Source organism: Macaca thibetana, chromosome 6 (genome assembly GCF_024542745.1).
Source record: "Macaca thibetana thibetana isolate TM-01 chromosome 6, ASM2454274v1, whole genome shotgun sequence".
Classification (NCBI taxonomy): Eukaryota; Metazoa; Chordata; class Mammalia; order Primates; family Cercopithecidae; genus Macaca; species Macaca thibetana.
Window position 1 is genome coordinate 110332844 of NC_065583.1, and position 13536 is coordinate 110346379.

The window sequence follows — 13536 nt, forward strand, 5'->3', positions numbered from 1 at the left end:
ACCTCCAGTATCTCAGAATGTGACCTTATTTGGAAATAGCATCCTAGCAAATGTAATGAGTTGACAGGAGGTCGTGCTGGAGAAGGTGGGCCTCTTATTCAATATGACTGGTGTGGCCAAGACAGGGAGAAGGCCATGCGAGAATGGAGGATTGGAGAGATGCATCTACAAGCCAAGGAATGTCAAACATGGCCAGCAAACCACCGGAAACTAGAAGAGGACTCCCCTACAGGTTTTCGAGGGAGCATGTCCCAGCTGACACCTTGCTTCCAGACTTCTAGACTGCAGGTCTGTGAGACAACACATTTCGGTTGTTTTGAGTGACTCAGTTTGTAGTACATTGTCATGGCAGCCCTAGGAAACTAATACAGTGGCCTGGACTTTGAATTGTTGCAAATAATGGGGGAAGGGAAACAGTGAGTCACCTGAGCACTGTGACCTACAGGTTTTCAATGACTTTCCAGTTTATTATCTGACAAGTGAAACTATTTTCAAGAACATGCACAGTGAACACAGGAATGCTAGAAAGGCAAACATAAAAGGGCACACACACACGACAGGTGACTGAAACTTTAACGCACCTAAGGAATTGACCACAGCATTTATAAATCAGTGTTACTACACTGGTTTTTCAAAGATTAGCATTTACATTTATAAACTTTATTTTACACGTTTCACAAAATTCAATTTCCTTAACACTTCGACACGAATCTAACTCTACAATCAAAATGGTAATATTTTACCTCTTTTTTTTTTTTTTTTAAAGCACTAGTGCTCTTAAGTGAAATGTTAACACAGGGCTCAATACATAAAAGAGAAAGTGAAGTTGATCCATTTGGGGGGTCCCATAAGGGGCCTCATGCTTCCCTAGGTGTTACCCCTTCAGACACAGTACAGCCTGAGAAGCCATGGAATTAAAATATTAACAATGAATGCGTAAAGATTTCACTGACAAATAAAAACTAGGGAGTGTATTCAGTGACCACAACTTTCTAAGCTTCTGCTTTTCCACATGCTCTTCTTTGGTTTCATCACTTCAGAAAACTCTTTGAACATTAATTGTTTGAATAGCAGCTATATTAGTCAGAAGCTGTAATGCTACACCTGGGAATTTATCTACATGATAGATACTGCTGAATAAAATCCAACAAGAACGATTTTGTTTAAAAAAAAAAAAACTTTGTTAAGTCGGTCTATTGTTCATACTAACAGAAATAAAACATTTCTCATGAATAAAGTCCAAAGCCAAGATAATTCTTAGAAAGATGAAGCATCCCTGCTGGGCATGGTGGCTCACACCTGAATCCCAGCGCTTCGGGAGGCCGAGGTTGGTGGACCATCTGAGGTCAGGAGCTCGAGAACAGCCTGGCCAACATGGTGAAACCCTGTCTCTACTAAAAACACAAAAAATTAGCTGGGCATGGTGGTGGGTGCCTGTAATCCCAGCTACTTGGGAGGCAGAGGCAGAAGAATTGCCTGAACCCAGGAGGCAGAGGTTGCAGTGAGCCGAGATCATACCACTTACTTCAGCCCGGGCAACAAGAGCGAAACTCTGTCTCGAAAGAAAGAAAGAAAAGAAGAAAGAAAGAAAGAAAGAAAAGAAGAAAGAAAGAAAGAAGGAAAAAAGGAAAGGAAAGGAAAGAAGGAAGGAAAGAAGGAAGCAAGGAAGGAAGCAAGGAAGGAAGGAAGGAAGGAAAGAAGCATCCCAAAAATTCAAAGGAAGTTTCCAAGGAAATGCCACATCGTGGGACTGTAGCACATATGTCCAAAGGGGATAGAAAAGGAATAACAGCTGGGCGCGGTGGCTCACGCCTGTAATCCCAGCACTTTGGGAGGCCGAGGGGAGCAGATCATGAGGTCAGGAGATCGAGACCATCCTGGCTAACACGGTGAAACCCCATCTCTACTAAAAATACAAAAAATTAGCCAGGCGTGGTAGCGGGAGCCTGTAGTCCCAGCTACTCGGGAGGCTGAGACAGGAGAATGGCGTGAACCCGGGAGGCGGAGCTTGCAGTGAGCCGAGATGGCGCCACTGCACTCCAGCCTGGGCAACAGAGCGAGACTCTGTCTCAAAAAAAAGAAAAGAAAAGAAAAGCAATACCATTCATACAATTCAATGTGTCCAGGGCAGGCTGGACTATGGGGAGATGGAGAGATGTACAATCACACTGAAGAAAGACAGGGAGGCCATGTGGAACCCCAGGGGCCACAGAGACACAGGGAAGCATCAGGCTAAGGCCATGAGTTAACACCACAAAACAGGAAGGCACCAGACACTTAGGCTCTTGGTTAAGTAAGTTGGGCTTGCTCATTAAGGACCTTTTCTTGAGACTCATTCTTTATAATTTATTCATTTCACAAACACTTCCATAGATTTCACAAACACTAATATAGTTCTTACCATATTAGTAACTCCTTTAATTCTAACAACTCTATGAGGAAGGGACTATTATTAGTCCCATTTTACAGAAGAGGAAACGGGCACAGAGATATTAAGCAATTTGCCCAAGATCAGGATGTCTGAAAATGTTGATGTGGGATTCAAATACCTTTCAAGGAAATAAATAACACCTCTGAAAGATGTCACCCATTTTCCCTTAGAAAAATCCTTTAGAAATCCCCTAGGAATTTCTCTAGGAAGAGAAATTTGTCCTAGAAAAATCCTAGGAACCTGCCTGAGTGAAAAAGGAAAAACTAGCACCAGAATTGATAGTCCACTTGCCCATCACACCGCCAGGATACAATCTCTAAAATGATGACACATTTAAATGCGATAGACGAATATGAAATTGGTCACAGATGAACACAGGATTTTTTCCATTCTTAGTAAAGGCCCTTGGTACATCTGAATGTGTTTAAAAATGTCTGAGTAAAATCGTTAATGTTGCATACTGGTTAAACCAACTGGAAGCTGATTCAGGAAGCACTTGCTTATCTACCACAGAGGCTAGCATCAAAAAGGCAGTAAATAAATAGTAAACCTGCTATTTAAAAAAAAAAAATAGCCTGACCAACACGGTGAAACCCCCTCTCTACTAAAAACACAAAAATTAGCTGGGCGTGGTGGTGCATGCCTGTAATCCCAGCTACTGGGGAGGCTAAGGCAGGAGAATTGCTTGAACCCGGGAGGTGGAGGTTGCAGTGAGCCGAGATCGTGCCACTGCACTCCAGCCTAGGTGACAGAGCGAGAGTTCATCTCAAAATAAAATAAAATAAAATAAAATAAAATAAAATAAAAAGTGGTTTCAAATAAGGGTTAAGAATAACCTTGTACATCCCAATTCATTACTTTATCATATTCTTGAATTCTTTGCTTTATGTGAGAAAGTTTATTCTTTAGGTAATCACAGCGTTCTTTTTTTTCCAGAAATGTAGGATCCTGTAAATGAAATATAAGCATTATTTTGGCTCTTGGCTTCCTCAGTAAAAAAAAACAGAAACATACATTGTCACACAGGAAATGATCATACACAACGAAAGTCTCTATAGCAGATTCCAAACTCAGAGTAATAGTTAAGCTCTTTACACACTTTTTAAATGTACTTTTTTTTTAGAGCAGTTTTAGATTCACAGCAAAATCAAACAGAAGTACAAAGAGCTGAGGCACCTTTCATTTTACTATCTGATGTACATAAAAAAGTAAATAAAGCCAGGTACAGTGGCATGTGCCTGTAGTCCCAGCAACTCAGGAGGCTGAGGTGGAAGGATTGCTTGAGCCCAGGTGTCTGAGGCCAGCTTAGGCAACATGCCAAGACCCCATCTCTTTAAAAAAAGTAATAAGTATAGAAAATATTAACAAATGGTCTCTACAGCCTTGACTGATTTTTTTTTTTCCTTTTGAGACAGGGTTTCACTTTGTTGCCCAGGGTAGAGTAGAGTGGCGTACTCTGTCTCCCAGCGCAACCTCTGCCTCCGAGGCTCAAGTGATCCTCCCATTTCAGCCTCCCAAGTAGGTGGGGCTACAGGCGTGTGCCACCATTACCGGCTAATGTTTGTATTTTTTTGTAGAGACAAGGTTTCGCCATGTTGCCCAGGCTGGTCTCAAACTCCTGGGCTCAGGCGTTCCACTCGCCTTGGCCTCCCAAAGTGCTGAGATTACAGTCCTGAGCCAGTGTCCAGCCACCTCTACTGATTTTGAGATTAAGTTAGAGCTGGAAAGATGTAAAATCAGTTCATCTTTTTGAAGGAACAGGTGGAGAATTCCTGATCAATGCTCATTTCCCTAGGTTGCTAAATCAGGACACAGCAAAATGTATTCAGAACAGACATGACAAGAAATGGCATCCAGCAGCCATTTTCCCTTAAAAGGAGCATCTCACGAAATACAAAAAGGAACTATTATAGCTAACAGAATCTAGAGTCTGTCAATTATCACATATGTACCTGGATAAGAATACAGTTTGAGAAAGAAAACTGTTTTACTCACATTCTTTTTTTTCTTAAACTCTTCATGGATTCTTGAAATTCTCTCATGTTCCTAAAAATAATATATTGTATACTTAAGTTAAAACATTTGCATTTACTCAACTCATATCTCAAAGCACACTGAGAATTAGAACAAAAAACAATTTTAACTAAGAAAATAATGAAAACAGTGACACACAAAAATTCATTTCACAGGCAAATATTTGAGGGCTTACTATCTGCTAGGCCCAGGCAATAAAAGAAAGGGCCCTGACCACATGCAACCAGACCCAAGCCCCAGGCCCTTAGGGAGGATACACAGCTTGCCCAGGGTCACACAGCTGGCAAGCTCAGTTTCCTTATTGGAAAAATGGAAATAAAACCATAATGACCTCAAAGGGTTGTAAGAAGGTTCACTTATTTGAAATGATCCTTATAAAGTGCTTGCCACATAATAACCACATTAGTTATGATTATGTACATCCTTTTTGGAAAGTTCATCCCCTTTGGAAAGTTCTTTTTCGAGTTATTAGGTGTTGGGGTTAAGCAGTTTGACAGTATGTAACTTTTGAAAATAGCTAATATAAGGCTCCTTGTAACTTTTTCCTAAGTTTTATAATAAATATGAACTTTGTTAAGGAATTGAACGGTCTATCCAAAGGGAACAGATTACTACAGCAATGCCCTCATTCATCCATGCACACCTATGCATAGAGATTGTCAGACAAAGCAAACCTAATAAATAAATATAATAACTTATAGGTTTTTTTTTTTTTTTTTTCCCAAGACAGTCTCCCTCTGTCACCCAGGCTGGAGTGCAGTAGCATGATCTCAGCTCACTGCAACCTCCCACGTCTCTGGCTCAAGCTATTATTGAGCCTCAGCCTCCCAAGTAGCTGGAACTACAGGTGTGCGTCACCATGCCCAGCTAATTTTTGTATTTTTAGTAGAGATGGAGTTTTGCCATGTTTCCTAGGGTGGTCTCGAACTCCTGGCCTCAAGTTATCTGCCCACCTTGGCCTCCCAAAGTACTGGGATTACAGGTGTGAGCCACTGTGCCCAGCCAATAATTTATAGTTCTAAAAGCTTGTCCTACACCTGTAATCCCAGCACTTTGGGAGGCTGAGGTGGGTGGGTCACCTGAGATCAGGAGTTCGAGACCAGCCTGGCCAACATGGCAAAACCCCCTCTACTAAAAATACAAAAATTAGCCAAGCATGGTGGCTCACACCTGTAATCTCAGCCACTCAGTAGGCCAAGACAGTAGAATCACTTGAACCCAGGAGGCGGAGGCTGCAGTGAGCCAAGATCACACCACTGCACTCCAGCCTGGGCAACAGAGTGAGACTCTGTCTCAAAAATAAATAAATACAATAATAATAAGGCCGGGCACGGTGGCTCAAGCCTGTAATCCCAGCACTTTGGGAGGCCGAGACGGGTGGATCACGAGGTCAGGAGATCGAGACCATCCTGGCTAACACAGTGAAACCCCGTCTCTACTAAAAAATACAAAAAACTAGCCGGGCGAGGTGGCGGGCGCCTGTAGTCCCAGCTACTCGGGAGGCTGAGGCAGGAGAATGGCGTAAACCCGGGAGGCGGAGCTTGCAGTGAGCTGAGATCTGGCCACTGCACTCCAGCCTGGGCGACAGAGTGAGACTCCGTCTCAAAAAAAAAAAAAAAATAAAATAAAATAAAATAATAATAAAATAAAAGCTTGCCCTGAGAACCTTTTCCATCACTGATCCATATCCTTTTCCCAGTATATTTTCTTTCTTTCTTTTTTCTTTTTTTGAGACAGGGTTTTGTTCTGTTGCCCAAGCTGGAGTGCAGTGGTGCAATAGCTTACTGTAACCAAAACTTCTTGGGTTCAAGTGATCCTGTCTCAGCCTTCCAAGTAGCTGGGATTATACGGCACATCATCAGGCCTGGCTAATTTTTATTTTAATTAATTAATTTATTTATTTATTTTTTATTTATTTTTGAGATGGAGTCTCATTCTGTCGCCCAGACTGAAGTGTAGTGGTGCGATCTTGGCTCACTGCAACCTTCCCCTCCTGGGTTCAAGCGATTCTCCTGCCTCAGCCTCCCAAGTAGCTGGGATTACAGGTGCCCACCACTACACCCAGGTAATTTTTCGTATTTTTAGTAGAGATGGGGTTTCACCACGTTGGCCAGGCTCGTCTTGAACTCCTGACCTTGTGATTCACCCATCTCAGCCTCCCGAAGTGCTGGGATTACAGGTGTGAGCCACCATGCCCGGCTGCTAATTTTTATTTTTTTATGAGTAGACGTGGTCTTGCTATATTGCCCAAGCTCATCTTGAACTCCTGGCTTCAAGCAATCATCCTGCCTTGACTCCCAAAGTGTGGGCATTACAGCCATGAGCCCCCTTGCCCGAACAATTTTAATTCTTCAATCTCTTTTACAGACTGAAATCATCAGTATGTTTGTGTTTTCAATGCTTGCCAGCAGTTTTGAAAATAAACCTGGTGATTTAATTGCAATCTGTAATAACAGATCCTGGACAAGGAATACTTACTGCTGGGGTTAGCACTGCTGTGCTGGAGATGCAGGCAGAGATGAGCTGTAACATCCATCTAGAGTCTGTCACTGAATTTAAGGAGTGGTGAGGACCAGAGGGATTGTTTGGGGCAATATTTCTATTTTATGGGCTCAGAAAAGTCATGTGACTATTTTTCAGGGGTGCACAACCATGTCTGTGAGAGAACTTGCCTCCAAACAGGCCCACTGGACTTTGAAATGCCTCACATGCTTCCATGGGGACATGGTGGGAAAATGAATGAGCCTGTGGACTCCTGCCCAGGACAAAGCTCAGCCTGTGGCCAAGGAGAAGCTAACTTTTGTAATATGGTTAATATTTCTACTTTAGATAAGGACTGGAGGATACACTGATAATAATAACCACGGGCCTGCCATTGGGTTACTTACAAGCCCTGTCTTGTTAAAAATCACAGGTAATGGCTGTTGTTGATACTGGGTGGAAACATCATGGGAAGACTTGGTCTCAGCCTGTACTGTCATCAGGACCCTCTTGATTTCCCAACTGCAGACCACGTGCTGCAGCCCTTGTCCATTTTAAAGCACACAAACCAGATACCACTGGGTGTTGGCTCAAAGATTACAGGTTAAGATTTTCCTTTTTTTTTTTTTTTTTTGGTGAGACGGAGTCTCGCTCTGTCACCCAGGCTGGAGTACGATGGCACAATCTCATCTCACTGCAACCTCTGCCTCCCAGGTTCAAGCCATTCTCCTGCCTCAGCCTCCCGAGTAGCTGGGATTATAGGCACCCTCCACCACGCCTGACTAATTTTTTGTATTTTTAGTAGGGACGGGGTTTCACTATGTTGGCCAGGCAGGTCTCGATCTCCTGACCTAATGATCCACCCGCCTCGGCCTCCCAAAGTGCTGGGATTATAGGCGTGAGCCACCGCACCCCGACTGTTTTTTTTTTCTTTTGAGACACAGTTTCGCTCTTATTGCCCAGGCTGGAGTGCAATGGTGAGATCTTGGCGCGCTGCAACCTCTGCCTCCAGGTTCAAGTGATTCTCCCACCTCAGCCTCCCAAGTAGCTGGGATTACAGGAATGCGCCACCACACCTGGCTAATTTTGTATTTTTAGTTGAGACGGAATTTCTTTTTTTTTTTTTTGAGATGAAGTCTTGCTCTGTCGCCCAGGCTAGAGTGCAGTGGCGCGATCTCGGATCACTGCAACCTACGACTCCCAGGTTCAAGCAATTCTCTTTTCTCTGCCTCCCGAGTAGCTGGAATTACAGGCACGTGCCACCATGCCCGGCTAATTTTTGTATTTTTAGTAGGGACGGGGTTTCACAATGTTGGCCAGGCTGGTCTAGAACTCCTGACCTCAGGTGATCCACCTGCCTTGGCCTCCCAAAGTGCTGGGATTACAGGCATGAGCCACTGCACCTGGCCGAGATGGGGCTTCTCTGTGTTGGTCACGCTGGTCTCAAACTCCCAACCTCAGGTGATCCACCTGCCTCAGCCTCCCAAAGTGCTAGGATTACAGGTGTGAGCCACCACACCCGGACTTGCAGGTCAGGATTTTCTGCATTATTTCTCCCAATAAGCCTGCTCCTCCCAACCTGTGCTGATCCAGATTCCTGGGGCCTCATGGCTTCCTGCACTCCTTTGACGGCCTCTAACCTAGGTCACCCTTCTTAGACCCGTGGGCCTTGCTTATTTTCCAAATGGTACTGACATTCAACCTCAATATTTGCTGAATTTCTCTTGCTTCCTGTACTGGTGTCTCTTAGCCAACACCATTCCATTGCTCCAGGGTTAGGAAAACGTCACTGCAATACACATTTGGCTTAGTTAACTCATAATGATAAGTGATTTAAATGTACACTTAACAGAGTCTGTGGTCGAAACAAAGATACCCAACTTCTCAGGTAAAAAAATTATATGTGTGTGTGTGTGTGTGTGTGTGTGTGTGTGTGTGTGTGTTCCCATACATAAATTTGACATTTAGTTTTTTTGGTTTGGTTTGGTTTGGTTTTGGTTCTGTCGCCCAGGCTGGAGTGCAGTGGCACGATCTCAGTTCACTGCAACCTCTGCCTCCTGGGTTCACGTGACTCTCCTGCCTCAGCCTCCCGAGTAGCTGGCACTATAGCCATGTGCTACCACAGCCAGACCAACATTTAGTTTTTACAAAGTTTTTAAAATTTAATTATACATGTAATAGATTAATACAGCCTCTTTTAAAAAGAGAATATTACACAAATATATTCCCACCAGCATTATTCATAACAGCCAATGAGTGGAAATGTCTATATAGACATTTGGAAAAGACCAAATGTCTATCTCTTGATAAATAGATAAACAAAATGTGGTATATCCATATAGCAGAATATTATTCCACCACAAAAAGGAATAAGTATTGACTTATGCTAAAATATGGATGAACCTTGAAAACATTATGCAAAATGAAGAAGCCAGACACAAAGGATTTATATGAAATGTTCAAACTAGGCAAATCCATTCAGACAGAAAGTAGATTACTGGTTGTCAATGGCTGGACAGAGCTGAGAATGGGAAATAAATGCTAATTATTAGCAGTTATGTAATGGGTAACAGTTTCTTTTCTTTTCTTTTTTTTTTTTTGAGACAGGATCTCGCTCTGGTGCCCAGGCTGGACAACCTTTACCTCCTGGGTTCAAGTGATTCTCCTGCCTCAGTCTCGCAAGTAGCTGAGATTACTCAGCCCGCCAATGCGCCCAACTAATTTCTGTATTTTTAGTAGAGACAGCGTTTCACCATGTTGGCCAGGCTGGTCTCAAATTCCTGACCTCAAGTGATCTGCCTGCCTCAGCATCCCAAAGTGCTGGGATTACAGGCATGAGCCACTGCCCCCCGCCAATACAGGATTTCTTTTTGGAGTGATTAAACTGTTCTGGAATTTGAGTGGTGCTGATTGCACCACTCTGTAACTATACTAAAATTCACCGAATTGTATACTTTAAAAGGGTAGATGTATTATATGTGAATGAGATCTCAATTAAAAAGAGTACATCTAGGCCAGATGCAGGGGCTCACGCCTGTAATACCAACACTTTGGGAGACTGAGGTGGGCGGATCATCTGAGGTCAGGAGTTCAAGACCAGCCTGGCCAAAATGGGGAAACGCTGCCTCTACTAAAAATACAAACATTAGCTGGGCATGCACCTATAGTCCCATTTACTTGGGAAGCTGAGGTAGGAGAATCATGTAACCTGGGAGGGAAAGGTGACAGTGAGCTGAGATTGCGCCACTGCACTCCAGTCTGGGTGACAGAGCAACAGAGCAAGACTCCGTCTCAAAAAAAAAAAAAAAAAAAAAAAAAGAGTACATCTGATTTAAAAATGGCACAGGTGGCCAGGTGCGGTGGCTCACGCCTGTAATCCTAGCACTTTGGGAGGCTGAGGCGGGCAGATCATAAGGTCAGGAGTTCGAGACCAGCCTGACCAACATGGTGAAACCCCATCTCTACTAAAAATACAAAATTAGCTGGGCATGGTGGCACATGCCTGTAATCCCAGCTACTTGGGAGGCTGAGGTGGGAGAATAGCTTGAACCTGGGAGGTGGAGGTTGCAGTGAACTGAGATCATGCCATGGCATTCCAGCCTGGGCAACAAGAGCAAAATTCCATCTCAAAAAATAAATAAAAATAAATTTAAAAATGGCACAGGTTATAAGGCATTCCTATTTCAATAATCCTATTTCAAAATGTGAAAAATGTGGGGGGTGAGGAAGAGCACTACAAAAAAGCTTAAGTCCCCTCTAACTACCATTTCTACTCCTGGTTTTCCTCTATGTCATAATCACAGCTACCAGTCTGATGTGTGTGCCCAGCAGCTCACATCTGTAGCATATCTCATATCTGCTCTTTTTTTTGTTTTGTTTTTTGTTTTTGAGACATGGTCTCACTCTGTCCACCAGGCTGGAGTGTAGTGGCAAAATCACAGCTCACTGCAACCTCGACCTCCTGGGTTCAGGCAATCCTCGCACCTCAGCCTCCTGAGTAGCTGGGTCTACAGGTGCATGCCATCACGCCTGGCTAATTTTTATATTTTTTGTAGAGATGGGGTTTCACCATGTTGTCCAGGGTCTTGCATGCCTGGGTTCAAGCAATCTGCCCGCCTTGGCCTCTCAAAGTGTTGGGATTACAGGCATAAGCCACTGTGCCTGGCCATTTCTGCTCTCCACTCTTACTCAGTGGGTGCTCTGCCTTTGCGCCTGGAGTGCTAACTGCTGGGCTCTGGCTTAGCAGGGGAATGCAATGCCTCTGGTGGCTTCCCTACACTCACTTTCTGAATAAACCTTTGTGAATTATCCTAGTTTGAATGTGCCATCTGTCTCCTTTGGGACCCTGCCTGACTTGGTATGTATCTTAGGCAAATTTATATTTTACTTAAGAAAATAAAATATGGGTAAGCACAGAGTGAAAAACAACAACAAAAAAAAATACTGTTTAATAATTAAAGACAAAAGATATTAAGTTACATAATTTGAATTGTCATCTTGACTAGACACCTTGAGGATCTCAAATGCTTTCCTAGACACAGAAAGCACATGTAAATGGTTATAAATTTTTTTAAAAGCCAAATTTTGGGGGCCAGGCGTGGTAGCTCACGCCTGTAATCCCAGCACTTTGGGAGGCCGAGGCGGATGGATCCCGAGATCAGGAGATCAAGACCATCCTAGCTAACATGGTGAAACCCCGTCTCTACTAAAAATACAAAAAAATTAGCTGGACATGGTGGCGGGCACCTGTAGTCCCAGCTACTCGGGAGGCTGAGGCAAGAGAATGGCATGAACCCAGGAGGTGGAGCTTGCAGTGAGCTGAGATCACGCCACTGCACTCCAGCCTGGGTAACAGAGTAAGACTCCATCTCAAAAAAAAAAAAACCCAGATTTCATGCTGAATGCAGTGGCTCATGCCTGTAATCGCAGCACTCTGGGAGGCCAACGTGGGTGGATTACTTGAGGCCAGGAGTTGAGACCATCCTGGCCAACATGGCGAAACCACATCTCCACTAAAAATACAAAAAAATTAGCTGGGTGTAGCGGCACATGCCTGTAATCCCAACTACTCGGGAGGCTGAGGCAGGAGAATCACTTGAACCCAGGAGGTGGAGGTTGCAGCAAGCCAAGATTGTGCCACTGCACTCCAGCCTGGCAACAGAACAAGACTCTGTCTCACAGAAAAAAAAAAAAAAAGCCAGGTTGTATTCATCCTCTAGATTTCAGTGCTCCTCCTAGGCAGCTGCACACACTAACCTGTCGGCTTTCCGAATGATGGGGCAATCTGCTCATCACTGCATCCAGCTCATCGAACTTCCTCAGGACGGCCTGAACTTCTGCAGACAGCTCTTTGTACTCTGAAAACTGGTCTTGGAACACAGCTTTATAGCGTTCTCGCTCATCATCTGTCTGAATCACAGGGTATTTTCTGGGGGAAAAACATAAACCAAAGATATAATCGTTTCACTAAAAGAAGCTGAATGGGAAATCGGCTTAGCTTATTCCTTACTGATCATATTGTACCTTCAATTCAATACATTACCTCTCAGGTAACAACTATTTACATACATGATTTCAAGCACAGAGTATTAACTTGGAGACAAACTGGAAAATGAAAGGACCAAATGGGGCCCCTCAACTTCTACCTTGAGGAAGAATTCAGACTGATACTCACGCCACATAGTCGGGCATCACGATAGGCTTAGGAATGTGGCCTGGGGGGATGTGTCCACTCAGTAGTTCAGGTTTCATTTTTGCTGTTCTCAATTCCTTGAAATTAACTTCTGAGTCTCTTTGTCTGTCACCACTGGTGGCCATTTCACACTGCAGTTAGGGAGAAAAAGAGGATTTATTAATAAATATAGGTAGAAAAAAATCCTCTGAATTTATTCTTAGAAAATGGGGAGGAAGATCAGGTGAGCTGTCTCAAACCTATAATCCCAGCACTTCCGGAGGCCAAAGCGGGAGGATCACATGAGGCCAGGAGTTCAAGACCAGCCTGGCTATCATGGCAAGACTCTGTCTCTATAAAAAGTTTAAGGCCAGGCACAGTGGCTCACGCCTGTAATCCCAGCACTTTGGGAAACCGAGGTGGGCGGAACACTTGAGGTCAGGAGTTCGAAACCAGCCTGGCCAACATGGTGAAACCCCATCTCTACTAAAAATACAAAAATTAGCTGGGTGTGGTGGTGGGTACCTGTAATCCCAACTCCTTGGGAGGCTGAGGCAGGAGAATTGCTTGGGCCTTGGAGGCGGAGGTTGCAGTGAGCCAAGATTGTAGCACTGCACTCCAGCTTGGGCAACAGACTGAGACTCTGTCCAAAAAAAAAAAAAAAATCTGGCAGGTGCAGTGGTGTGTGCCTGTAGTCCGCTAGTAGCTACTTGGAAGGGTTGGAGGCTGAGGTGGGAGGATTGCTTGAGTCCAGGAGGTAGAGGTTACAGGGAGCTGTGATTGCAGTACTGCACTCCAGCCTGGGTGACAGAGTGAGACTCTGGCTCAAAAAAAAAAAAAAGAAGAAAGAAGAAAGAAGAAAGAAGAAAGAAGAAGGAAGAAGGAAGAAGGAAGAAGGAAGAAGAAGAGGAAGAAGAGG

The 13536-nt window shown here is 43.9% G+C and overlaps 1 protein-coding gene across 3 annotated transcripts in view; it reads right to left on the bottom strand.

Annotated features, from left to right (window-relative positions):
- Positions 1 to 444: 444 nt before the first annotated feature.
- Positions 445 to 13536, bottom strand: part of MARVELD2 (MARVEL domain containing 2) — a 33336-nt gene continuing 20244 nt past the window's right edge. For all 3 annotated transcript variants that reach the window (XM_050793560.1, XM_050793561.1, XM_050793559.1), the window contains exons 4-7: positions 12621 to 12769; positions 12203 to 12374; positions 4427 to 4477; positions 445 to 3379 (exon numbers count right to left, since the gene is read on the bottom strand). In XM_050793560.1, coding sequence (XP_050649517.1) covers positions 3257 to 3379; positions 4427 to 4477; positions 12203 to 12374; positions 12621 to 12769 — 495 coding nt within the window. In that variant the 3' untranslated portion in view covers positions 445 to 3256. The remainder of the gene's footprint in view (positions 3380 to 4426; positions 4478 to 12202; positions 12375 to 12620; positions 12770 to 13536) is intronic.